This window comes from Staurois parvus, unplaced genomic scaffold, assembly GCF_062004578.1.
Source record: "Staurois parvus isolate SC_StPar_1 unplaced genomic scaffold, SC_StPar_1.0 ptg000402l, whole genome shotgun sequence".
NCBI lineage: Eukaryota > Metazoa > Chordata > Amphibia > Anura > Ranidae > Staurois > Staurois parvus.
In genome coordinates this window covers 133623-159969 of record NW_028318198.1, presented here as the reverse complement: position 1 = coordinate 159969, position 26347 = coordinate 133623, and the positions used below count along the sequence as shown (strand labels likewise).

The following is a 26347-nucleotide window of genomic DNA, read 5'->3' as shown; positions in this document are numbered from 1 at the left end:
TCTAGATTATCTATGGTTTGGGCCTAGTTTTTAACTTTCTCCTCTGTTTCTTCCACTCTCGATAGCAGGTGTCCTAGATCATTCCGCACAACTGTCATTTCTTGCTTTATCATTTTTTCCAAATTTTGAAACATTGCTATCATCTCCTTTTTATTTGGTGCTTGTAGTTCACCGTCTAATTCTTTTTTTTCCAAGTCCTCCGTTATTAGGTGGCTACAGCTACCATTCATACCCATTGATAATCTAGGACTGTTTCCCAGAGAAATGTCCATTTCCCCTTTTGCGCTTGCGCCTTGGCCCCTTTCTGGCGTAATATTTCCTTGCGATGTAAATTTCTTTATCGTACCTGTTTGAGACCCTTTGGGCCCTGTTCCCTTAGGACCTTTGTTCTTCATTTCCTCTAAATCTCTTATTTCTTCTCTTATTCTCAAGATGAAATTATATCACTCCTTTAATTTATACACCAGACAAAACCTGCTGTTTTCCCTTATATTTTTACTCTCCTAGGACAGCTGGAGCTCTTCTCATCTTCTCTTTCTTAGCCCAGGGAATCCTCCCCTCCTCTCCTTCACCCCTAGATTTCCCATATCACTCGGGGTTCCCCCATACGATAAGCCCCCAGCAGCTCTCACTCACCCTTCTTCTTCTCCAAGCAGTGGCTCCGAGCTTAAGGGATAGGGCTTTCGCAGCAGCTTAGTCCAAGGGGGGATTCCTCTGGGTTTCACTCCTCTCCTCGTGCCCTTTGTCCAAGATCTTCACCAGAAAGAAGGGTAGCTCTCTTCACTCTATTGGGTCACTCAGACCCAGGATCCTTCCCTCAAGAGTCCTCCGCAGCCGGGCCCCCACTCCCAACAACATCACTCCTCTTCCAGTCCTGTAGTGCAGGGGGGAGCCGGCGTGTCACTGCCGCTCTGACAGGGAACCGGCCGGCGTCTCTGCCTCCCAGTAATGCTTTGCGACGAGCAGCGTGCTCACACCGCCCTGCTTCGATTCCCGGCAACCCGACAGCTACACTGGAATCTCCGCAGCAAGTTCTCCTCCCGGAGGTCCGTGCCCGCTCTCCTCTCCCTTCACCGCGCCAGTCTCTCCCCGCTTGGAGCCCTCCTCAGTCAGGTAGGGCTTCTCTTCATGAGGCAGAAAAAATGAAGAAGGGTTGTAACAGCGCAAACACTGCAAAGTCCTGGGAAATGGTAGTATGGGTGATGGTGGTATTAGTGGCTACTGTATGAAGAGCGTAGGATTCCGTGTGGCACTGAGGGCAAGGCTTCCAAATAAGCTGTAGCAACTTCTGTAGATGAGAAAAAGGAGAGAAGCGCCTCTAAGTGCAATAAGTCTTTTAATTCAAGTCTAAATGTAGAAACACTCACATGTGTGAAGTAATCATAAGCATAAAAACCGTGGTTAACAATAGTTAACGGTGGGGTGGTAACCCGGGTAAAGAGCCGTCATCTCTCTGCGATGTGGGGAGGTCAGCTCTCGGCTGGAACAGCGTAGTGGCTGGAGGGGGAACAGCAGTGCTTGAAAAAGGAGTGCACTTCCGCCTTCCACGGCCAGTGCATGCTCCGAAACGCGTCGCAGTGCACCCTGGGATCTGACGTCATCACGGCCACGCCGCCGCTACGTTCCAGCGTGCGTTCCATCCGGCTTTGAGGGAGGACGTGCATGAAGGCTGGCCTCACCGCTGTTCCCCCTCCAGCCACCACGCTGTTCCAGCCGAGAGCTGACCTCCCCACATCGCAGAGAGATGACGGCTCTTTACCCGGGTTACCACCCCACCGTTAACTATTGTTAACCACGGTTTTTATGCTTATGATTACTTCACACATGTGAGTGTTTCTACATTTAGACTTGAATTAAAAGACTTATTGCACTTAGAGGCGCTTCTCTCCTTTTTTTCTTCTCTTCATGAGGGTCTCGGGAGGGTCAGTTTGGAGGTTATCGGAGAGCACTCACATCGTGCTCTCCGTCGCCGCCATGTTTAGGCTCCACCCAAGCATGTACAACAGTGCTAACAGTGATGAGTTGTAATTCCAAGGAGTGTAATGTGGAGAGCTTTTTTTTACATTCAGAGTGCGTGCTCCCCAACCAGAAGTTCAAAAAAGCTACACAGAGGGAGCTTGAGGATGTGCAAGTGAAGAAAATGTAAGTGTTTAGTGGCATTGTGGTAATTTATCATTTATTGTCAGGTGATAAATGTGTCAAGAGTAATTTATGTTTGGGTAAAAGAAAAAGTGAGGCTTTAGTAGTACTTTATCCATTTCCACTCTAGAGCATTTTGTTTTTCATTTTTAACACACGTTAAAATCTGCATTTTGGGCTATAATGCTTAAAACTCCCAGAATAGTATACTTTTTCAGAAAGCTCCTCAGTTTAGAGTAAACCGTAATGATGGCCTTAGAGATATTGCTTTCACTCTGTTTACGGCAAAATCACTATTTACATATACGTTTGCATTTGCGTGTGCATGCAGGGTTACAAGTTGCTTTTAATTTTTTTAATTTCATTTTATTAGAATTTTATTTTTTTATCTTATTAAACCTTTTTTGATTTAGCTTTATTGCTATTACAAGCAGGCTAACAAGCCCCTTATGTGAGAGAATTGGGCGGGTGACAGATACTCTTTATGAAGACCTCAGAAGTCTATAAGACCCCCAATGTCTCCCCTGCACTGTGCTCCAGCCAGTTAAGCACAGGAATGTGCTTGATCAGCTGTACAAAGCCCAGAGCCCTCAGATAAAAATTAAAACAGGCTCACAACTGCTACTGCATCCTTGAGTCTGTTTTAACCTGTTCACTCTTTGTAACTGCCATGCACGTACAAAGAGCTGAACTAGTAAAAGAGAAACCTTACCCGGCTATGGGAAAACTAAACGTCAGTTGCTACAAGTACTGTAGCTTCTGACGTTTCAGAAACACATACAGTACTTAAAGTGGAACTTCACTCTCTCAGTCAACATGGACTATTTCTAATCCTTATGCTGCTCGCAATATTAAATAGATAGGAAAGTATATCATATTTACTTATTTTAACCTTTTTTTTTTTTTTTTTGCATTCCTTCATTTACTCCCTGGTTTCCATGCCTAGGCAAATGATGTTATACATCCCAGGAGTCTTCAGGTGGGCAGAGAGGATTCTCAGCTCAACCGATGCCTGAGCGAAGGTCAGATGGATTCCAGGAAGTAACTGCTACATAAATCATCTGCCCTTACTCAAGATGGCCACTGCCAGAAAAGGTGTTTTCAAAATGATTTCTCAACAAAATAAAGCATGAAGACTTGGGTGGAGGAGTTTATTTTGAATATTAAAAATGAATTATATAGCATTTTTAGTTTGTGGTACTCAGATGCAGAGCAGTTCCACTTTAACCACTCATGAAGTCCAGTACTGCCCTTCATGTACCCAATTATTTACAGGCCTTCTGATCTTCCACACTTCCATCTTGCACTTGGGAGCCAGCTGTCACTTTCTGATCACTCTCAGCTGGCCCCCAACTGAATATGTGTGAGATCACAGATTGCAGAAAGACTGGTACGCTTGTCTCCTGGGAAGTGCACATCCTGGGAGGGTACCTCATGCTCACCTAAGCAAGGAAAGAAATTTGAAGTGAGTACCACAAAAAAAAAGGTACTTGCTTCCAGAATAAAATAACCTGCGATGCTGAGTGGTGTTTTTGGGCCAAGGTCCACTTTAGGAAACCAAGGCATTAGTAGAGCTTTGTCTAATTTTGTACAATTAGAGGATAGGGAACCACACAGCAATACTGCCTGTTTTAAATTTTTTTCACTTTGATTTTATTGAAAAAGAACCAGAAGAAAAACACATACATAGATTAGGTGCATATAAAAATATGTATACAAAAGCTCAATCTTCGGTACAGTAAAAATATGGACATGGATGGTATGAGTTATCTCTGTCAGGGCTCCGGGTATGACCAGAGGTATGTGAACTGACGCAGGGAAACGCAGGCTTCAGATATGTTATAAATAATATAATTTATTAATACTAACAATACAAAACGCAGTGCAATACTAAAACATAAACACAGTGCAAACGAACCAAACCACCCCAGATAACAATACATACAATGCAAGCGAAGTCAGGCAGGCCGGGTCAATAACAATTGGGCAGGTAGGAACAGGAGGAGCAGGCAGAGAGTAGTCAGGTCACGAGCCGGGTACAGCAACTAACAGGCAGGTAGGTACAGGGGGTCAGGCAGAGAATGGTCGGGGTCACAAGCCAGGGATCAAACAGGAGAAGTCAGCAGAGGTCAGGATCAGACAGGGTCGGCAACAAGTCAGGCAGGAACAGGAATGCAGGTAACGAGATACAGGGGCCCATGGAAAAACACACACCAAGGCCCAGACTGCAGGTCTGACCATCCCTTAAATACACCTCCGTAATCAGCTTCAGGTGTTTGGCTGACTGCAGGGTTGAGTCTCTGATTGCTGAGAGCACTCGCTGGCCAGCCCTGGTACTGCAGCCCACAAGGCAGGTGAGTCCCACCATTACTGGCAAGTCCATTCCTGACAATCTCCAAGATGTAGTGCAAGTGGTATATCACCCAACAAATGGTGAGGACAGAGTCCCTAAAACAGTGGGAACTGGGTATGGGCTGACAAACTGAGAGTAAAGTATCATAGATGCAAGCAAAGCAATGTTACAAAAAGGTCTGTAAATACATGGCCAATATGGGGCATGATAACGCTTGCGCTAGATAATTTTAGAGCACTTTTTATAGAGAAGAGATGCTTGTGCGATGGAGGAACTGCTGAGGGATGGAAGTAAGAAGTGCTGGAAAGGGACTGGTGTGCTAAAGAGAAGGAAAAGTGTTGGGTATTTCAAAAATGGGGAAGCGGGCTAAGACAGGAATGTAGCTGGAGGAGGTGGGGGTGCCCTAGAGGCTTGTGTTTACTAGATGTACAGTTAGGTCCATATATATTTGGAGACAGGCACAATTTTTGTTTTGTTCCGGTATTTACCAAAACATATTCAAGCTACAGTTATATTATGGATATGGGCTGAAAGTGCACACTCTCAGGTTTAATTTGAGGGTATTTACATCCAAATTTTAAGATGGGTTTAGGAATTACACCTTTTTCAAGGTACCAAAAGTAATTGGGCAAATTAATATAATCATAAATAAAATGTTAATTTTTAATATTTTGTTGAGAATCCTTTACTGGCAATTACTGCCTGAAGTCTGGAACCCATGGACATGACCAAAGACTCGGTTTCCTCCTTTATGATGCTTTGCCAGGCTTTAACTGTAGCCGTCTTCAGTTGTTCTTTGTTTGTGGGTCTTTATGCCTGTAGTTTTACCTTCAGCAAGTGAAATGCATGCTCAATTGGGTTGAGATCAGGTGATTGTCTTGGCCATTGCAGAATATTCCACTTCTTTTCCTTTAAAAGCTCCTGGGTTGTTTTTGCAGTGTGTTTTGGATCATTGTCCATCTGTACTGTGAAGCGCTATTCAATCAACTTTGCTGCGTTTGGCTGAATCTGGGCTGAGAGTATATCTCTATAAACACTGCAGAATTCATCTGGCTGTTTCTGTCTTCTGTCTCATCATCAATAAAAACCAATGACCCAGTGCCACTGGAAGCCATGCATGCCCATGCCATCACACTGCCTCCGCCATGTTTTACACATGACATTGTGTGCTTTGGATCATGAGCTGTTCCAAGTCTTCTCCACACTTTTTTCTTTCCGTCATTCTGGTACAAATTAATCTTAGTTTCATCCGTCCAAACAATGTTTTTCCAGAACTGGTCTGGCTTTTTTTAGATAATTTTTGGTAAAGTCTAATCTGGCTTTTCTATTCTATTCCAGGCTTATGAATGGTTTGCACCTTGTGGTGAACCCTTCTGTATTTGCTTTCGTGAAATCTTCCCTTGATTGTAGACTTTGACAATGATACTCCCACCTCCTGGAGAGTGTCCTTCACTTGTTTGCATGTTGTGAATGGGTTTTTCTTTACCATAAAGAGAGAGGATCTTGCGATCATCCACCACTGTTGTCTCCCATGGAAGTCCATGCCTTATTTTGTTGCTGAGCTCACCAGTGTGTTCTTCTTTCCTCAGAATGTACCACACTGTTGATGTGGCCACTCGTAATGTTGCTGCTTTCTCTCTGATTAATTTTTTTTTCATTTTTCAAGCCTTACAATGGTCTGTTTCACGTGCATGGACAGCTTCTTTGAACGCATGATGTAGGTTCACAGCAATAGATTCCAAAAGCAAATACCATACTTAGAATCAACTCCAGACCTTTTACCTGCTTAATTGATGAAGAAATAACGAAGGAGTAGCCTACACCTGGCCATGAAAATGCTTTTGATTCAGTTGTCCAATTACTTTTGGTCCCTTGAAAAAGGAGGGGATGGCTACTCTTAAGAGCCGTGATTCCTAAACCCTTCCTCCAGTTTGGATGTACATACCATCAAATTAAACCTGAAAGTGTGCACTTTCAGCCCATATCCATTATATAACTATAGCTTGAATATGTTTTGGTAAATACCTGAAAAAAACTAAAATTGTGCCTGTGTCCAAATATATATGGACCTAACTGTAGGTCCCATGGTACTTATAATATTACAATTGCAAGAAGCAGACAGTCAGTTGCAATGATGAAAAACGGTCAAGCCAAGGCTGTCTGTTTCCATTTTTTTTGTGACTGTTGGTCATGTGGACCCCAAAAACAGTAGATAAAGCTGCTTCTCTGAAATGCCGCCAGGATTTTGTTAGCTTTCTTGAGTTCTTTAACCATTTCTCACCTGGCAACTTTACATAAATGGCCAGATGAGACAAGCATCGTTCTGACAGGACATACCTGCACGTCCTGTCAGAACTCCAGCTCGTGCGGCCTCAGGGCCACGCAGTAGGGTGGTCCCATGTTGGCTGTGTGCCTTGGACATAGCACATTACAGAACGGGACATTGAACCCTCTATGTGGCTAGGCTGTAAATAAATCTCACATGCAGTATTCCTTTACTTGGGAAAAGTAGTGGAATGTGTTTTTAGTTGTAATTGCAAGTATGCCTATGTCGTGTGTGAGAAATAAGTTGTTAAAATGACAATTTTCTGGGAAAATTAAACAAATTTGATTAATTTTTATTTTTATTATTTTGCAAAGAATTGTGGGGAAAAATTACAACTTCAAAAAATTCACCCATGTCTGTTACTAAATCCCACGGGATGTCTACTTTCCAAAAAAAGGTAATTTGGGTGGTTTTGGACTGCCTTGGCATTTTAGGAAATGATATAGGCCGTCAGTACATCAGGTTTGATTAATTTTCATATATTTTCATGTAGCTTAATTTTTAGACTCTCTAATGTTCCCACAGACTAATAATATACACTGATTAGAGTTATTTTTTAACAGAGAAATGTAGCAGATTAAATTTTGCGTATATTTATGAAGAACAAATATTTATTTACAAAATTTTATAACCAAAACAGAAAAAACTTTTTTTTTTCACAATTCGTTTATATCAAAAAAAAGTAAAAAACCTTGTAGTGAATAAATACCACCAAAAGAAAGCTATATTTGCATGTTGCATGACTGTGTAACTGTCATTCGAAGTGTGGGAGCAGTGAAAGCTGAAAATTGGCCTGTGCAGGAAGAGGGTGGAGTCCTGGTGGTCCAGTATTGAGGTGGTGAAAGAAGCAATTCCCAGAAAAAGCAAACCGGCGCCGGCCAACAAATACTAGGGGTCTCGCTGGGTCCACGGCCGCCTGGAAGCCCCAGATTTCACCTGCTGCAGCCAGAGGAGCAACAGGAGAGGAGGAGAGCATACCAGGCACCAGGTATACAGTGCAGTGTCCAGTGTGTCAGTGTACAGTGCATTGCAGTGTCCAGTGTGTCAGTGTACAGTGCATTGCAGTGTCAGTGTACAGTGCATTGCGGTGTATCAGAGTACAGTGCATTGCGGTGTCCAGTGCGTTACAGTGTACAGTGCATTACGGTGTCCATCTCGTTACAGTGCATTGCGGTGTCCAGTGCATTACAGTGTACAGTGCATTGCGGTGTCCAGTGCGGTACAGTGCATTGCGGTGTCCAGTGCGTTACAGTGTACAGTACACTGTGGTGTCTAGTGTGTTAGTGTACAGTGCATTTTGGTGTCCAGTACGTTACAGAGTACAGTACATTGCGGTGTCCAGTGCGTTAGTATACAGCGCATTGCGGTGTACAGAGCCTTAAAGTATACAGAGCATTGCGGTGTCCAGTACTTTAATGTACAGCGCATTGCGGTGTCCAGTGGGTTACAGTGTACAGAACATTATGGTGTCCAGTGTGTTACAGTGTCAAGTGCGTTACTTTGTCCAGTGCATTTTGGTCTCCAGTGCATTGTGATGTCCAGTGCGTTACAGAGTACAGTGCATTTTAAACATTGTATTGTTTTGTCCTGTTTTTTAAGATATGTGCGGTGTGCATAAGAATGTGTTCATATTTTTTTTCAAACTATAGTCCAGCCCCCCTACTGTGTGAAGGTCAATGAACTTGCCCCCTGTTTAAAAAGTTTGAGGACCCCTGCTGTAGGCATTAAAAGGAATTTCCGAAAAAGCTAAATTTTCACCATTCTGAAAACATGCCAAAACGTGCCTTGCAAAGACATGCTTGGCTCACTACCACAAAGCAGGAGCATGTTTGGCTTGTTTGTAGTGTATAGGGCAGCTCATTCAATGAATGGGCTGCACTATGCTCTCTAGTGACAAGCGCACAGGAAGAAGTGTTGCATCGCGAAGGCGTGGAAGTAGTCTTCGTGTTTATTGCTTACAAACATTAATAGATTTGCTTTAGACATGTAGAGAGATTTCTCCACTCCAAGGTTTTGTAGAAACCCCTTACCCCTGGAACTCTGTGTGTGTTAACTAAAAGGAGCCCAACCATGCAACCATAAATTCATTGCAGGATTTCTTGATCTCCTACTTTTAGATTTACTGTTATTTTTATTCATTTTTTTCTTTATATTTCAGATTTACTGGCTTTGGATATGAATCCGTAATAAAAGTATTTATTGTATTATTAAAGCCCCACTCAGGCACAAAAAAAACTACATTTGTGGAGGGGAACCCCTGTACTGAAATGCTCCTTAGATCTAGAGATAGAGAAACAAGATGGAATACTTTATTCCTTGCTACAGCAGGGCTCCACCATGCTAGGTGACTAGTTCCCCAGAGCCTACTCTCTAAGGTGCTCCAGCCAGCGGGTGCACAGTAATGCTAACAAGTACCATGCCACGCCGCATTGAGGCTGTAATTGCTGCAAAAGGGAGCCCAAACCAAGTACTGAGTACATATGTATGCTTATACTTTTCAGAGGTCCGATATTGTTTTATGTACTATCCTTGTTTTATTGATGTAATAATGTAACATTCTAATTTTCTGAGATTGTGGATTTGGGGTTTTCATGAGCTGTAAGCCATAATCATCACAATTATGACAAATCACAGCTTGAACTATCTTGCTTTGCATGTAATGAGCCTATCTCATATATTAGTTTCACCTTTTAAGTTGCATTACTGAAATAAATGAACTTTTGCACGATATTCTAATTTTTCGAGTTTCACCTGTATATTGTACATAAGGGTGGCAAGGGCCCACCCCCAACCAAGGAGGTCAAACAAAAGAATAGAATGCTAGAATTATGAATAAGGTTAAGTATTACACCTTATTCTTCCACCTCTATACTTAAGCACTTTAAGGGTAGTTTTTACAACAATCCTGGACTTGTGCTTTAAATTTTTTTTTTTTTTAGGCAAAATCATTTTCATAATTTTCTGGAACACTATTAAAAACATTAAGTGTAAAAAAATAATGGTTCCTACAGAACCTAAGATTTAAATCATAATGCATTTTGTAAACTAAGTCAATATACTTTATCTTCCAGAAACTGCTATTCAAATGAAAATATATCTGCTCGCTATGTGGTACCTGACAATTTTGTCACTGTTGGTGAAATCTATGCTGTCCGTGTGGCTGGAGATGTTTGGTGGTACCGGGTCATTGTCCATTCTATTATCAGTTCTGACAAAGTTCAGGTCTACTATCCTGATTTTGGCAATTTGGCAACTGTGAAAAGACATTGGCTACGATTCCTCAAGTAAGATTTTATAATATTGCTGTAATGGCAACCTGAACACTCTAGAGCCATCTTGTGCAGGACTTTGTTGCTTTGATTATATATCTCATCTGCTTTAAAGAAATTAATTTATGCTTATAGTAGTAAAGATTAACAATTCAAGGAAACTTTTAGTAAAAATTAAAGCCTAACACTAACCTAAACACTAAAAATCCCCCCCCCCCCCCCCCGCCGCCTAGCCTGTGTAAAAAAAAAAAAAAAAAAAAAAAAAAAAAGATCTGCATACTTACTTTTTTCAGTCGGTCCAGTAACTTGATCCAGCATCCCAGGTGTGTCATGGAGCACTTCACTACAGCTGGGAAAGGCTCCCATGGCTTAGCCATTGTCAGCGCTACCTCCTGTTCCCTGCAGCCGCTGCTTACTGACGTAACTATACAGATCTTTTTTACACAGGGTAGGCAGGATAGGTAAGAGATGGGGGGAAGGAATGTTTTTAAAAATTGTTAATGTTAGGCTTTATTTCCACTGTTAAAGACAACTGTTTTAAGGACCCCGCTGCTGGCTTGCCATCGTTGTACTGTGATAGGGGGTTTTCTCTGTGGCCACAGGGCATCCATATGTAGCTGAGTAGCCCTTCCTGTGTTCCTGGGCAGGCGGATGGTCCCTGGTCTCCACCAGAAGCATTCCACCAGTGTCCTGGCCCAGCTTGCATTTGCATACACCACCAGTCAGTGTGGCATGTGGGCTCCTTCTCCCTCCTTGGGTTGGTGGTTGACCAATGATTGTGGGATATGCGACGCTGGCCTCAGCAGTCAAATCTGGGGATATAGTGCTTTGTGGAGTGCGAGTCCAACATACAGATGGGTGCAGAGTATATGCTACTCTAATGTTGTGTCTCAGGGGGTGATTTAACTTGCTTCTTTCCATTGCAGGGTACAAAAGCGTAGGCTGGGTAGGGAGGGGGGGTCCAGACCCCCCCTCCCTACTCAGTCTGCGCTTTTGTACCCATCATGCACCCCCACCCTGCGGGTGTCCACACTTCGTGGTCATATTTTTTTAGAGGCATGTCTCTGGTCTTGCTTTCCAGCGGGGAGGCTCAATGTAGAACGCTTGAAGATTCCCTGGCACCAGGCTGATTTAAAGAGGCCCAGCTAGGTGGTATTGTTACTTGTTCCTCTGCAACACTGCCCTTTCCCAGCCTGTAGGTGGCTCAACAGGCTCATTTAGCTTGTCTCAATTTGCAGCAGGCATGGAGCAGCTGACACACATCCATGTGTTTGAGTCTATTGGCTGTTGTATTCAAGAGGAAGTTCTCTCCCCTGCCACTGCACTGAAATAAGTGCTGGTGGCTGCTCCACTTAAGGCAGTGCCAGAAATATTGCTGTTGTAGTTCTTCTTGGGTGGCCTGAAAAGTGACTTTCCCCTATAGTACCCACAGTGCAGCTTGTTCGACTTAGGTTTTTTTCTTGTCCAACATACCTTGATGAATTTGTTTACAAGGACTGGAAAAGCTGACATTTCCACTCATGGTTGCTCAGCATTTTTTGGTACGTTATGCCTTTGAGGAGGCCGTTCTAAAAACGTGGGCCATTCCTTCTGTGACGAATTCCCCACATCCATGAGTTGAAGAGAGCAACCATATTACTGGTGGAAGAGTCTCCCTCCTTTTAGGATCCTGTGGCCCGGATGACAGAATTGTTCATTTACAATATATTTCTCTTTGTGTGCTGACAGTGTGCCGGAGTTGTCTCTGGCCCAGGTATTTTTGATGCTGAATGTCTCCTTGGGGCTATCTTGGATGACATTCTCAAGAATCTTACGGGTGGTAAGAGTACTGCCCCCTATGAGCCAAGTAGGGAATGTAACAGTATTGTGATCCCATTCCTTTTTTCCCTCTGCGCAGAGGTTTTTTTCGTTCCTCTAATCCCTCAGACAAGGAATCTGATCCCTTCAAGGCTCTCACAGGTGTTGCCAAGTGCTCTTTGCCTCAAAGGGCCCAGAAGCCCATTGATGGATTCTCCTCAGTATGTAGGCTCGCCCCCATCCTTTTCCAAGGTGGGGGGTCATCATTGCTGGTTCACAGGCCCCTGGACCTCCTGTTTTTTTGTACAGTGGGTCCACGACCTGATTGTGTCTGACTGCAAAATAGAATTTCAGGCTTGTCGACCAGAACAAATATTTCACCTCCCCCCACCCCTCTTATTGACTCTGTATGAGGTGGTCTGGGATTTGCTTCTCCAGGGAATGACTGTGCCGATTTCAGAGTCAGAACGTTTTCAGCGACTCGTCCCCAATCTGTTTGTTTCCAAAGCTGGACAGGGTTTGTTTGATATTGGTCCTCAGGCACTGACCTGCTTTGTGCGGGTGCAGAAGTTTGCAATGGAATCTATCTCCCATTTGGTGGTGGCTTCCTTCATCAGGGTGAATTTCCTGGTTGACATAGCCATCAAGGATCTTCACGGTCCTATCTTGCGACTTGGTTTGAGACGCACACTATTGATTGGTGGCGTCCCCCTTCGGCTTGGCCTTTGCTCCTTGGGTTTTTATCAAGGTGTTGGTCCTGATCCTGATGTTGCTGAGAAAACCTTCTCATATGAGTGGAGACAGCCAGCACTGATGGACTACTTGGAACATTACGCACCCTGCAGGCCTTCAGCTGTGGCTTGAATCTCAAGAAGTCCACCTTGACACTGGCTGGGAGATTGGAGTGTCTGGGTCCTGTTCTTGAATCAGAGCAGGCCAAGGATTTTCTCCTGAGGGACAAGCTCTGGAGATTTGGATTGAGGCCCAGCTGTTCTTGTCCCGCCAATGGTTTCCCTGTGATATCACATGCAGGTCCTGGGTCTCCTGATGTACACCTTTGAATTGGTCCCTTACGAGGGTTCTGTAGGTGGCGATCCTGGCAAACTGGGACGATTCTCCCACTTCCTTTGACAACCAACTTGTTTTAGTTGATCAATCAGAACCTCTTTCCTCTGGTGGCTTTGGTCGTGAATCTTACAAGCCAGGATGTCCTAACAGTCCCTTCCCTAGACGGTAGTCACAAAAGATGCCAGAAAGAGTAGTAGTTGCAGAATGCAAGCTACCACAGTAGGTAATAAACACCCAAGCAATGTAGCTAATATGTAAAATTACATATTTTTATTAATCCCATATTGGGAAAAAGAGTAATATCCGTGGATGGTGACACATACAATCACTGAACACATATTAAAAACAATGAAAAGAAAAGCAATCCGGATCGCAACATTAATATATTTCAGTGGTAATCACTAAAGACTGGTTAATGATAATTAGCAGCTCTGAAATGTTTCATATGAAACTGTATTTAACCATGTAAACCATAGCTCTATATAATTGGCATGATGACTATACATATAAAATGATAGTAAAATGCAATAAGTATGGCTAGGCATATATCATGATATATTAATACTTCAGATGCATGGGAACATCAAAAATAGGATGCAAGTAGAAAAAATATCCAATTGTGGGATGCAAATGAATGAACTCATGGAATTATACAATGTTGAAAGGTTCATACTGTCCCATGTTCCTTCTTATCTTGAGTACTGTGTGGTATAAATCATGAAATATCGTGGAAATATGTATATTATCCCGTTTGGGTATTCCTCCAATTAGACATCATGGTAAATGTAAAGTACAGCTGAGAGATAGTTGCAAGACTTCAGGTGAGGTGTGCAATAGCATATGATGATTGTCACGGTGTGTTGCTCCGTTCTCTCCCCTCCGCTGGCCCGCTTATGAATGACACCCCCCCCCTCTGTCTCTCGTCCTGCCGCGGCTCTTTGAAGCCGAGCCGCGCAGGATGAGAGGCGCGGCTCCTCTCACCTCTGCCACTATCTTATCCCCATCCGGCGAGGCCCTCTGCAAGCTGCTGCCGCTCTGCAATCCCCCCAGAGAAGGGGAGACCTCCGCAGCTGCCGCTCTGCAAACCCCAGAGAAGGGGGAGACCGCCGCAAGCTGCCACTCTGCAACCCCCAGAGAAGGGGAGACCCCCGCAAGCTGCCACTCTGCAATCCCCAAGGATAAGGGGAAGAGCCACTCAGCTGCCCACTGCAAGCCCCAGAGAAGGGGGAGATCTCTGCAAGCTGCCACTCCGCAAGCCCCAAGGATAAGTGGTAGAACCACGCAAGCTGCCCACCGCAAACCCCAGGATAGGGGGGAGAACTACGCAAGCTGTCCTCTGCAGGTGCCCAGGACTTGTGGGAATTATTACCACGGACTACGCCACGCATCATACTCTGGATTCAGGGCAAGTACTCGCTGTTGTACTATCTTGTTCCCCGTGGACCCGGGCACCCCTGCCGGATCCGTGAGTATATGATCCCCTGTTTTTCCCTGAACTGTTCTTGTACTCAATCCCCACCTCCCTGTTTGGATTACAAACTGCTGTAGAGACTTTAACCCTGCTTCGGGGCTGGACTACAAGTATTTTGGGCCCTCTCCTTGTTATTTCTCCTACTTGAGTGACTGTCATTTGCTTTAATAAAGCTTTGTGTGTTTGCCATCCGCTTTGCGTGTTCTGTCCTGCCTACCATCCGTCACAATGATAATTTGTAGTACACCACACTCACCACCGTCATATTGGCTGAGAGCCAGGCTGATTCCAGGTAGTTGAATTCTCAATACGCTGTGACTTTGCTGTCATATAGTAGATGAAAGATGAATACCCCACACAGTCCCCATCAGGGTAATGATCAGACCTAATATTATAAATTGCATAGTATGCAGTGTTTCCGCCGGATCAGAAAGCATGTTGAGTAGCGCAGCATCTAAGGCTGCTCTCACCAGCCTGTGATATCAACCACGTGGGACGTTACTTCCGGGTGTGATGATGTCAGTACGTTACATTGACGCGTTTCGTCCGCCAATCAGTGCAGACTTCTTCAGAATAGGGAGGAGACAGTGAAAGCTGCTTAAATACCCTAAGTTCTAATTGGGAATATTATACAGCGCCCCCTAGTGACTTAAAATCATCATAGCTTGTTAAAGAAAATTAAAATTATCAGTATAACAGTAATGGTAAATAATTCACCTTGCTGGCAAAATATTTTAACATGGCAAACAATCAGAATTAATTGATCTCAATTCAGGAAAATCTTAAAATTCAGAGTTCAATATTTAAGCCTTTTGGAACCAAAGTTTCAAGAGTGTATATCCAAAATTTCTCTTTCTGTAGTAATAATTTATCAAAATCTCCCAATCTTTGGGAGATATTGAGAGCAAAAATTCCTTTTACCTTCAGATCATCAATCCAACCATTATGGACTTCCTTAAAATGCCAGGCTAAGGGATTTTCCCTTCCATTAACTTTGGGTTTTTGTTTGGATCTAATGTCCCTGAGATGTTCACCTATACGGATTCTCAACTGACGTTTAGTTTTCCCTATGTAAAGTTTTTGACATGGACATTCAATCATATAGATAACCTTGGAGCTAGAACAATTAATAAATTTTGAATATTTTAAAGTTTAGTCCTCCCACAATTTGGAAAGTTCTTAGTTTTATCCACATAGGGACAAATTTGACAATGTCCACAGGGATACATACCAGTCAATGTGGGTTGTTCTGTTAACCAGTTATTTGATCTAGGTTTCCTATATTCTGATCTTACTAATATATCATTTAGATTAGCTGCTCTACGTGCCACTACAAGAGGTTTTTTTTTCCCCACTATATTGGCTAAAATTGAATTGGCTGTAAGGATATGCCAGTGTTTTTGTATTGTATTCTTTACTTCTTGCCATTGCTGTCCAAATTTAGTGATAAACCGAATAGGCCCTGTAAATTTTGGAGCCTGTTCTGAACCTTTGTATCGTTTTTGCATTGAAGTCCTTTTATCATTCGCAGACGATATACTGTTGTCAATTACAAATCCGGGGGTTACTTTGCCAAATTTACTTGCGTTTCTGGATTCCTTTGCAATTCTTTCGGGTCTTCATGTCAATCCGGTCAAATCAAAAGCTATGACAATTACTCTCCCACCATCACTTTTGGCTACTTTGAAACATTTGTTCCCTTTTCAGTGGCTCTCGGCCCTACCATATCTAGGAATTAAGCTCACCTCGACATATGACGGACTATACCGGACTAATTTCCCCACTGTCTTCCACGAGCTGACTGAGATGTTGTCCTCCTGGTCTCATTACCCGCTTTCATGGTTCGGCAGAATCAATGCGATCTGTATGACCTATCTCCCTAAATTATTGTATTTATTTCGCGTTTTACCAGTTCCTGTTCCTTCGCATATATTGCGTATCCATCAGCGAAAACTTTTGTCCTTCATTTGGAGTTCTTCCCGACCCAGAATTAGTAAATATATCTTATTTGTGCGAAGGAGTGAGGGTGGGTTATCTGTCCAGAATCTCCAGTCTTATTATCTGGCTGCTAATATTGCCCCCCTAGCTAATCATGCATCTCACCATTTCCCCTTGTGGGCTGCTGTAGATTTGTTGGACTCCCATCCGATACCACTCTCTTCCTTGCCGTGGCTTCCTTTTTCTCATCGTCCATCAACCCTTAGCCCGATGCTGACACTTTCGCTTCGTCTTTGGGATTCTATTAAATATTCCGCTGGCCTTATTTCTGCCCATCTACCGTTGCTACGTCTGTTACATAACCCGTTATTCCCTCCAGGTCGGGACAATCCTAGGCAGTTTGCCTGGTGGCAAGCACATGGTTTTTATGATGTACATTCGCTGCTGTCTCCCACTCGAATACTTACCTTTTGAAACTCTGCGCTCTTCCTATAATATCCCTTTGCTGAACACTTTGGTTACCTTCAACGCCGTCACTTTATTAATAAACTAATACAGACGCACTCGGGACCTTATCGTCTGTCCCCCTTTGAAAGCCAGTGCAGGCATAGACCCCATGCTCCGGGTCTGATTTTCCTTGGTTTACTCTTCCATTATTTCTTATAGAACTCCTCTGGTTTGTTCCTATCATCAGCGTTGGCTGTCGGAACTTGGGGGGGACTTTGGATCAACAGGATTGGCGGACAATGACCCAAGCATTATCTAAATGTTCTAGGAATGTCATCATTCTCGAAAATGCCTACAAAGTTCTTTATCGATGGTATTATACGCCTGGTCGTCTAGCTAATTTATCCCTACATGTTCTCTGGCTTGTTTTCGGGGGTGCCAACAATTGGGTACTAATGCCCACATCTGGTGGACTTGCCTTAAGGTTAGCAGATTGTGGATTAGGGTTTATGCCCTTCTCCGCACTATACTTCACACGGATATTAAGCGTAACCCGTACGAAGCACTCCTATTTAAACCACTGGAAGGCCTTCTCCGTCCTGAACGGCAGCTGGCATCGCATCTATTTATGGCTACTAAATTGACAATTGCGAGGGCTTGGAAGACTCCTCTCCTCAGCTTCGAGGCTGTCAAAAATTGGATGAACTTCATAATGGTTAATGAAAAACTGACGGCTATACTGTTGGATACCCATACAAAATTCCTGCAGATATGGCGTCCCTGGCTGGATACAGCCCATCCATCGAGATTTGACCAGTCCCTTCTGTTGATATGAGGATCGATTCTGTTGTCGCCCTGGAGCCCTTTTGTGATTGTTTTTGTCTTTTTTTTTTTTTTGTCTTTGTCCTCCTCTTTTCATTGATTGTCCTTCTCTAGTCTTCTGTCCAATCTGTTCTTATGCTAATTGTAATGATTGTAATCATTGGTCTGTGTGCTACATCTGCAACACTACCTATGCAACCTGGACTCCTATGTGAGCCCAATGTCTGGAATATATATTAACATTTGGAGAGGCTTTATTTCATGCCTCTCCTGTTTTCTCTACGCTGATATAGCAAAACTTTCCCTTAGAGTTTGCATTGTTATTGACCTCCAAATGTTTGCTCATAGTCTTCTCCCTACTCCCTTCTTTTTTTTTTTTTTTCTCTCCCCTTCCCAGTCTTCTCTTCCATGGCACTTAAATATTCAGTTAATGCTTATGTTTCTACCAGTACATGCTCTGAAATATTTCTCAATTGCCCTGTATGTCTCATATTTGTTGGTCAAGGTATATGTTTCTCGAATGTTTGATTATCTCTGCTTATTCCATAATAAAACCCTTTGTAAAAGAAGTCTTCTATCATTATCAGCGCCTATTTTTCCAATCTGCCAAACAGCGATAACCCTATTTTCGGCAGATAATTTTTGCCGGCCGGTATATCGGTGTGTCACTACTGGCAGCTGCTACTTCTGGTTCTGCTGGATGCTCTAATGTCTTGGCTTACCATCTCTGGTTTTGACAACATGGCTATTGAAATACTGGTTCTGGAAGCTAGGGGGTTGTCAGATTGGTGGTCCCTACTAGGTTGCTGACATGCAAATCTGCCTCTCTTAGATTTCTCATCGCACCTGGAAAGCTTATTTTCGTCTGGTACAAGGCTATGGATACCCATTTGCGCTCCTTCTCGGTGGCTCTGGTTTTTGGTCTTTGATCAAAAGCATGCCTTAGGTACCCTGAAGGGCCAGGTTCTGCCCTGGTGATCTTCTTTAACGGTCCCTAACCATGAACGCCTTGCTTCGTGCCTTCAGCCAAGGGGTTTGCCAAATGGTGTCCCCTGTGTGTTCTGCATTCTTGCTGTGGGACCTGAGTTTGTTTCTTTCAGGCCTCCGACAGCCTTTATTTGAGAACAGTAGGGTTTTCCCCCTCTTCTGCCTTCTCAAAGCCTTCATCTTGGTTGTCATTATTTCCGCACAGCGGTTGCCGCAGCTGGCTTCCTTCTCCTGCAAATCTGACCATTTGAGTTGGCAAAGGGATAAGGTGTTTGTCTGTGTCCCTACTTTCTAGGTATGTGGTTTTGGATTTCCATCTCAATGAGGATATTGTTCTGCCTTCCCTGTGTCCATGATCTTTGCATCCTTGGGGGCTTGCTTTCCGCTTCTTGGATGTGGTTCGGGCGGTTCATGTGTATTGTTTGCCACGGTTTCCTTCCAGGGTTGGACTATCTTTTGTTCTCACAGACAGCCCGAGGTAAGCCCTAGCGGTCTCTTCTGTGTCTCTGCTCGACTTGAATGCTTGCCGTCAAAGTCACGCTTCTCCCTTCCCTGTTACGGTACACCCCACCTGGGTGCTTGGGCATTCCAACATTGGGTGTCTGTGTCCCAGACTGCAGGGTGGCTGCCTAATTGTCTGCACGTAACTACCACCTGATGCGCTTGCTGGTTTGCTCGCTGTTTAATGTTCTTTGCTCCCCCTATTTGGGGGAAGAGGGTTGTGTGGGGGTTTGGCATGTTTGCATTGCCTCTGCAATGCTTTGGTTTGCCTATGTTTTGGTTGCTGCTTTGGGTTGTACATATGGTCAAGAATAGCAGTGCTCTGTCTGTCAATGAACGTAAGCGAAAATGGGATTTTATGTTACCGTAAAACCACTTTTTCTGCGTTCATTGAATAACACAGCACCCACCCTTCTTGGGTTTTTTCTATCCTCTTTTACTTCTTGGTGACTAACTGGCTTGCCTATAGCAGACAGGGAATATACTAGTTAGGACTGCCCTTAGGTGGTGTGGTGTTTTTTCTGCCTCAGGTCCTACTACTTTTGTAGATGGCAATATAACCCTATGGTCAAGAATAGAAGGGCTTTGTCGAACTCAGAGAAAGGGATTTTATGGTGCGTAACAATCCTGTTTTTCTGCATCTCTGTCACATTTCCTAGAACAGATTACAGCCTTAATACAGCCATCTCTGTGTGGGGATTAGAAATGCCTCTTCTTCTACTCCTGTTTCATAGATCACAATATGCCAGCCCTAAAGGATGCAGACACAGAAGGAAATGAAGAGGCTATGGAGGCAGCATTGAAGGAAGCTGCTGAGGTTTTCTGTCCCTCAAATTGTCACTGTATTGAAGAGGGAACTTCATGTAACACATTTGCAAACATTGAAAAATTCATTGTCTCTGTCTGCAAAAGCATCAGTATTGTGTTTCTTGACACTCCTCCATCTTAACATGACACTTTGAGCACAAAAAGACCTGCAAAATATTTCCTGTTCACAAAAAGAAAGCATGTGCAGTCTGACAATTGGACCACTCCTGAAAGGACTGTCTCTCCCCTGAGAATTCTGTTCAGTTGAAAAAGAGTTTAAAAGGAAGTGGGTGTTTCCTGTGGCTGATCCTGCCATTTCTGTCATAGACAAGTATCTCACTGTAAAAAACAAAAGGGAACAATAGGGGGTGCCAGCAGGTAAAAGCAACTGGGTTTTATCTAAAAGCCAAATGGCTACTCACATAGATAACAGACATACCAGGCTAAGGAGTGGCTTATCCTCTATGGTAGACTATGGCACTTCCACCTGGCCTAGACACCAGTAGTGATTACATGCCTACCTGTCTGTTATTAATTTTAGTAGCCATTTGACTTTAACCCAGTTGCTTATATCTGCTGTACTTAGTCTGATACCCCCTGTCGTTCCCACACGCCCCCTTCTGTCATGTTCATGCATGAGACTCCTAATTAGTCTGTCAGTCACAGGAGAGGGGGTGGGTGACACAATTTTTTTGTCATGTGTTGGGTTTTTTCACTGTAGGAAAGAAAAGAGGATTTCAGATGACTGGCTGCTCCTTTCCTGGCCAAACTGGGGACAGAAGACTTCTGCTGCTGTGCTGTGTGAGGTAGACTGGTCATTTCAGTTTTCAGTTTTTTGGGTTTACAACCACTTCAGGTATCTCACTATACCTACTGAAGAATTTTCTTATTCTTTCAAAGATCCTGCAGAAAAATCTCTCTTGAGAATCTTTGACCTGGCAGGCCCAGGCCTGTAGCCAGGTCTCACTGAGACAAATCTCCAGAATGGCTCTACTCTTCACTCACATGCAGAATCTTGAAAGCTTAAAGCTTGGACAGCTGAAGTTGCTTTCAAAACGTGCTTTACACATAAGCCCTTCCAAGGAAAGATGTGTGTTTGGTAAGGCATTTGACCAATTTATGAAAGAGGTTACATGTGGGAAGGTTTTACTTTCACAGCGGAATCTGACTTCAGCAACCCCTAGCTCTCCTAAATGAAGAGCATCTTTAGTCCTTCCTTTTGGCTCAAGGTGTGGCCCACAAAGGCCACCAAGCCTAACCCAAACCCCTTTTCACAATGAAAACGCACCCAAACAGAGGGATGTCTGTTTGCCTTTCTCTGGGTCACAGATATCCCAAATCTGTGGGTTCAATCTGTGGTTTCCAAGGGGTACAAAATAGAATTAGACTTTACCACCTCACCTTTTTTCTTCTTTCAAATGAGCCAAAAACTGTCCATGGACGGTTAAATTTAAAGAATGCTCTAAAAGCACCTTGTGTCCCAAGGAGTGGTTGTGCTTGTACCACCACAAGACAGGTTCAAAGGATTCTACCTAAACCTGTTCACAGTACCAAAGCCCAGTGGAAGTATTTGTCCTATTCTGGACTTAATCCCTCAACAGATTCCTTTAAATTTCAAAGTTTTGCTTGGAATATGCAAGGTCTGTAATTTTGTCTCTGAGACAAGTGGAATTCATGGCATCCATGGACATCCATGATGCTTCGCAGTGACAGAAAAACACTTCTAGTGTGCTGCACTGCCTTTTGGCCTATCCTATGCTCCCCGGATGTTCCCAAAGGTCTTGGCACCTTAGCTTGCCCTTCTCAGAATTCAAGGTGTCCAAGTTATAGGCTATGTACTTGACCTTCTCCTGAGGGATTCATCTCGCTTGCAGCTCTCAGAACATGTCCAGAACACATTTCAGCTGCTCCATCTTTTTCCAGGGTTATAAATGTCAACAAATCTTTGATAGCTTTTGCTTGACAAATGAGGTCCAAGATAAATTTACCAAGAGAGTTATAGACCTAATGGTCCCCTCCTTTCTCACTCAATTTTTTTCAAGAGCTCTTCAGCAGACATTGTGTTGGCATGACAAAACAGGCTCTTTCCCTCTTTCCCTGGACTTACCCATTCTCCTATCCAGCCTAGCAAGAATGTCCTTACCTTGGTGGATCACCACCCCAGCTCTAGCACTGGAGAAGTCTTTCCTTCCATACGACTGGAATGTTTTTACAACAGACACAAGTCTGTCAGGCTGGAGAAGAGTGTTTTAATCTCTGACACTATAGGGAACATGACCAAGCGCAAAAACTAAACTCTATCAACATTCTTGAGCTCGGAGTAGTCGGGTTATCCCTGCCTGGCTATTTTGAAGGAAGTAAACCAGATTCTTGTGGACAGACTCTCACTGTATAGTGATGTTCTACTGGTCTCATCAGCCAGTTGTGTTCAGTCTGGTCTGCCAAAGATGGGGGTTTCCAGATGTTGCCAACCAGGCCTCTAATTCAACAACAAGCTACCTCTATTTGTTGCTAGAACCAGGGATCATCTAGCCTTGGATATCTTGTTAATCCCCAGGTCTTGGCACAGGCTGATCTTTGGCTTCCCTCCGGTTCAAATTCTGCCTAATCTGCTCCAAAAATAACAGAGCAAGAGATGAGAGAGAGACAAGGTCATTCTAATTTTGCCAAGTTGTCCCAAAAGAACCAGATATAGACTGTTAATAAATCTAAATTATGATTCGGCACTTATATTGATGGCAAGCTTGCAAAATATTTGGTTTTTATGATTAGTCATAATTAATATTAATATGTGTGAATGGTCTTTTGACAAATGGTAGTATTACAATTCTTCAATTATAGCTGAGACCAAAAGATATACAAGTTAAGCTGAGACAGTATATATGGGTAAGTTAGCTGAGGCAGCTATACCAGCTGAAGGCTGAGTATACTATATTTAGGCTGGTAGTTATGTCAAGGTTATTAGAAGTGACTTACTATTACATTACGTATTTTAATAGTATCTGTGTGTATTTAGTATACGTTTCTAACATTGATACGTATATAGTTTAGTGATTATACATTGATATGTTCTTAAGCTATATTATTCTTTAAATATATAGCTGAGGGTTACATACATATGTTCCTGTCCATCAAACATCATATGTATAGCATCAGCTTCCTTATCATAGGCTGGCTTTGCTAAGCAGTGATCATTTCCATAGAAGGTATTAAGATCACTAACTATGACGTAAATTTGCCTCATAAAAGATCATGAGACAACGGACAGTCTGGCACTCACACGCTAATACTGACATTCTAACACACACACACATGGCTGTTCATAAGAACTTTCTGAGATGCTGGAACAGGTGCTGCAAGACAAGAATTAGTCATTAACGTCATTTCCGTCTTCTTACTTGGACTCTGTGTTGGACAAGACAAGATCACATGAAGGACAGAACAGCACATGGCCGTACTTTAATACCTAAAAATGGTGACTTTATCTTTAAACGTTTGCTTGTTATTTTTACAGTAGTTTTATCTACATGGAACTGTTCATAATACGCTTTACATTGTTATTTTACACCATTGTGTGATAGAATAAAATCACACTTCATTTTTTATTTCAATGGCTCTTTCATTCATAATCGCCTCAAGACACTAGAAGTATTATATGTGTCTAAAAATCCAACATAGACATACTTTAGACTTCTAGCAGACATTCGGGCCCCTTTCTAGCAGGTCAGATCTGCTGTCTGTAGGTCCTGTATTCCATTCTGCTTCCCAGTTTCTGGCTTTAATTTCATGGCTATTGAAACCTAGGTCTTGAAGAGCAGATAGATTTCTGAGGCTGATCCCTATGTTGCTGAAAGCAAGAAAAGCCACTTCCAGGAAGCTCCTTTATTGCACCTGGAAATCTTATATGGTCAACACTGTCAATTCATTTCCAGAGATCTGTGCTTCTTGTTCCAGCCTTCCTACAACCAGGTCTTGGTCATATCAAATGTCTCTAAGCACCCTTAAAGTGCAGGTGTAGGCCCTGTCCATCCTTTTTCAAAGGCCTCTGGCTTTTCACTTTGTTAAGGAGGAACTGTGCAGAGCGTGACGTCATTCCACCGCCGGAGCCACGAGGAGGCCCGGCGGCCATCATTACTGGGGTCAGTACTGCTGTATTTGTTTTTCACATGATGTACCACATGCATACTGCCCTGTTGCTTTTATAAATAAACATTCATTTTTTGGACATACTACACTATCTTGGGCATCTGTTTTCTGGGGCTCCTGTCTGGAGCTTTCACTCCCATAGAGAAAGAACTTTGCCATCCTGAGAGGAGGTTTTTTCCTGAAGCACCTGGCTGACCTTAAGGGGACCCCCTGGACCTGTCTTAGGAGTCTGTGATGACCCACCGTGAGGGAGATGCCTGGCTGCCTGGCTTCTGATGTACCCATTGCCTGTGATGCATGATCACACATGCGCATAACCCATGCGTTTCCGGTGAGTGCGCATTTCTGTTATTTTGACAGAGTGGAGGCCGTGGGAATCCGTATTTCTACAGTGTACCATTGTGGATACTAGATTATCACCTTATTGACTTTTCATCTTTTTAAGCGCTGCACTCTATTGTTTTGAGATTGATTGTTTATGTTTGAGGCATTATGGTTGCCTAAAGTGATCCAGCTGCTGACATTTATGAGAGCGCTCACTATTTTTTATATATTCATCCTTGTGCCCTGCTCCTAAGGACTCAAAGGAACTCTGAGTACATTGCTAGAATGTAGTCAGAGCAATTAAGAGTATACCTGAAACCTACTGTCCCATCAGAAAAATGGATTCCCTGTTTGTTCTCTCCTTGGGACCTTGCAAGGGGCATTCTGTTTCAAAATCCACCATTGCATGATGAATAAGGAAATTGATTGCAAGAGCTTTGGCTCTTGAGCAAAACCCTCCTCCTACACTCTTGTGCTCACTGCACCTGATTCGTAGAATTTTCCTGGGCTTTTCAGGAGCTTAGCCTCTGTAGCACAACTGTGTGAGGCCGCGCTACATGGTCTTCTGTGCATACTTTCAGTTTTTTGGGGTTTTTTTTTTATTTGCAAATTTTATTTTTGGAGGATGAGGTGTCGGAGGAAACTCTATGATAAGGATTAGGTGGGATCTACTGAGAATCCTCTAGACAAATCCTCTCAGGAAATCTCTGTGTCCACAACTGTCTTAGACACAGAAGACTATAGTGGATTTCTTAGCAGATGTGGTGTGCACTTGTGTGAAGTTGACACTTGCAGTCCTCTTCCCCTAAAGTCACTGGTTTTGGGTCCTGGCAGCCACCAAAGAAGAACCAGTCTTTTCCAGTGCATCCTTGCAGGAAGTGATGAATGTAGATTGGGCTAATCCAAAGCTGTTATCACCACCGAAGCGTTTTGCCCACCACTAACCTACAAACAAATGGATGTTGACCCAGTGGATAAGATGCCACGGATAAGAGGTTAGAGGCTTTCTGAAGTGGATCCTTTTCTTAGGTAGGAACAGTTTGCTCACCAACATTTTCTGTGATTTGCAGTGGAGGATCGCTAGTATGTAGTTGAATGTTTGTGATGTTGCCCTTCAACATGTACACAGCTCCCAAAGTGTTTGTCATGGTGTTTACTCTGGTTTTGGGGTTGTTGAGGATCCAGGGTATCCCCATTGTGCAATACATGGACGACTGGCTTCTCTAGGATCTGAGCCTTGAGATGTTGGCCTTGGTTCTGACACAATGTCATGAGTACTTAAGCTTGGTACTGAACATGGCATAGGCAAAAGTACTGCTTCCACAAGTGAAATGCCTGTCTCTTGGATCCCAGATGGAGTCCCTGGGATTGTTGGAAAGTCTCCCAATTCAGATATGAATGAAGGTGCAGAAGAAGATAGTTGCCACCTTTGTTGTGGTCCTCTATGCTTAGTTTCATTCCAGAGCTCTGCAGCTCAAAATCCTGTCAGTCATGGATAAATGTCAGGGGTTCTTGGATCTGCCAAAAGCATCTGATTCCTAATACCAGGTGGGCTTAGGAATGGTGGATATCCATGCAGATGCTGGATACCCTTCCTTCCATTTAACTGCAAGGTCCTGACAACAAATGCGAGCCTGTCGGGCTAGAGAGATGTTCTGAAAAACCTTTCAGTCCAAGGAACGTGATCAACAGAGGAGGGGAAGTCGCTCATCAACCTTCTGCAACTTTGGGTGATTTGGCTGGCTCTCCTACACTGGTTTATCCACCTTCAGGGCCTCACCATCAGGGTGCAGCTGTCCATCAAAGAGGGACAAGAAATCGCACTGCTCAGAAAGAAGTGTACATGATCTGGTCTTGGGCAGACTTTCAAATTCCAATCATCACCTGAATACGTTTGCAGAGGTGCCTAAAGACACCAGATGTGGAGCTCTTGGCATCCAGATTCCACAGCA

General features: G+C 43.5%; 1 protein-coding gene across 1 annotated transcript in view; it reads left to right on the top strand.

The window, feature by feature from the left end:
* The window catches only part of TDRD5 (tudor domain containing 5), a 189947-nt gene that overhangs the window by 73870 nt on the left and 89730 nt on the right, over window positions 1–26347 (top strand). Inside the window, exon 9 of the mRNA XM_089686565.1 lies at window positions 9890–10102. Coding sequence (XP_089542691.1) covers window positions 9890–10102 — 213 coding nt within the window. The remainder of the gene's footprint in view (window positions 1–9889; window positions 10103–26347) is intronic.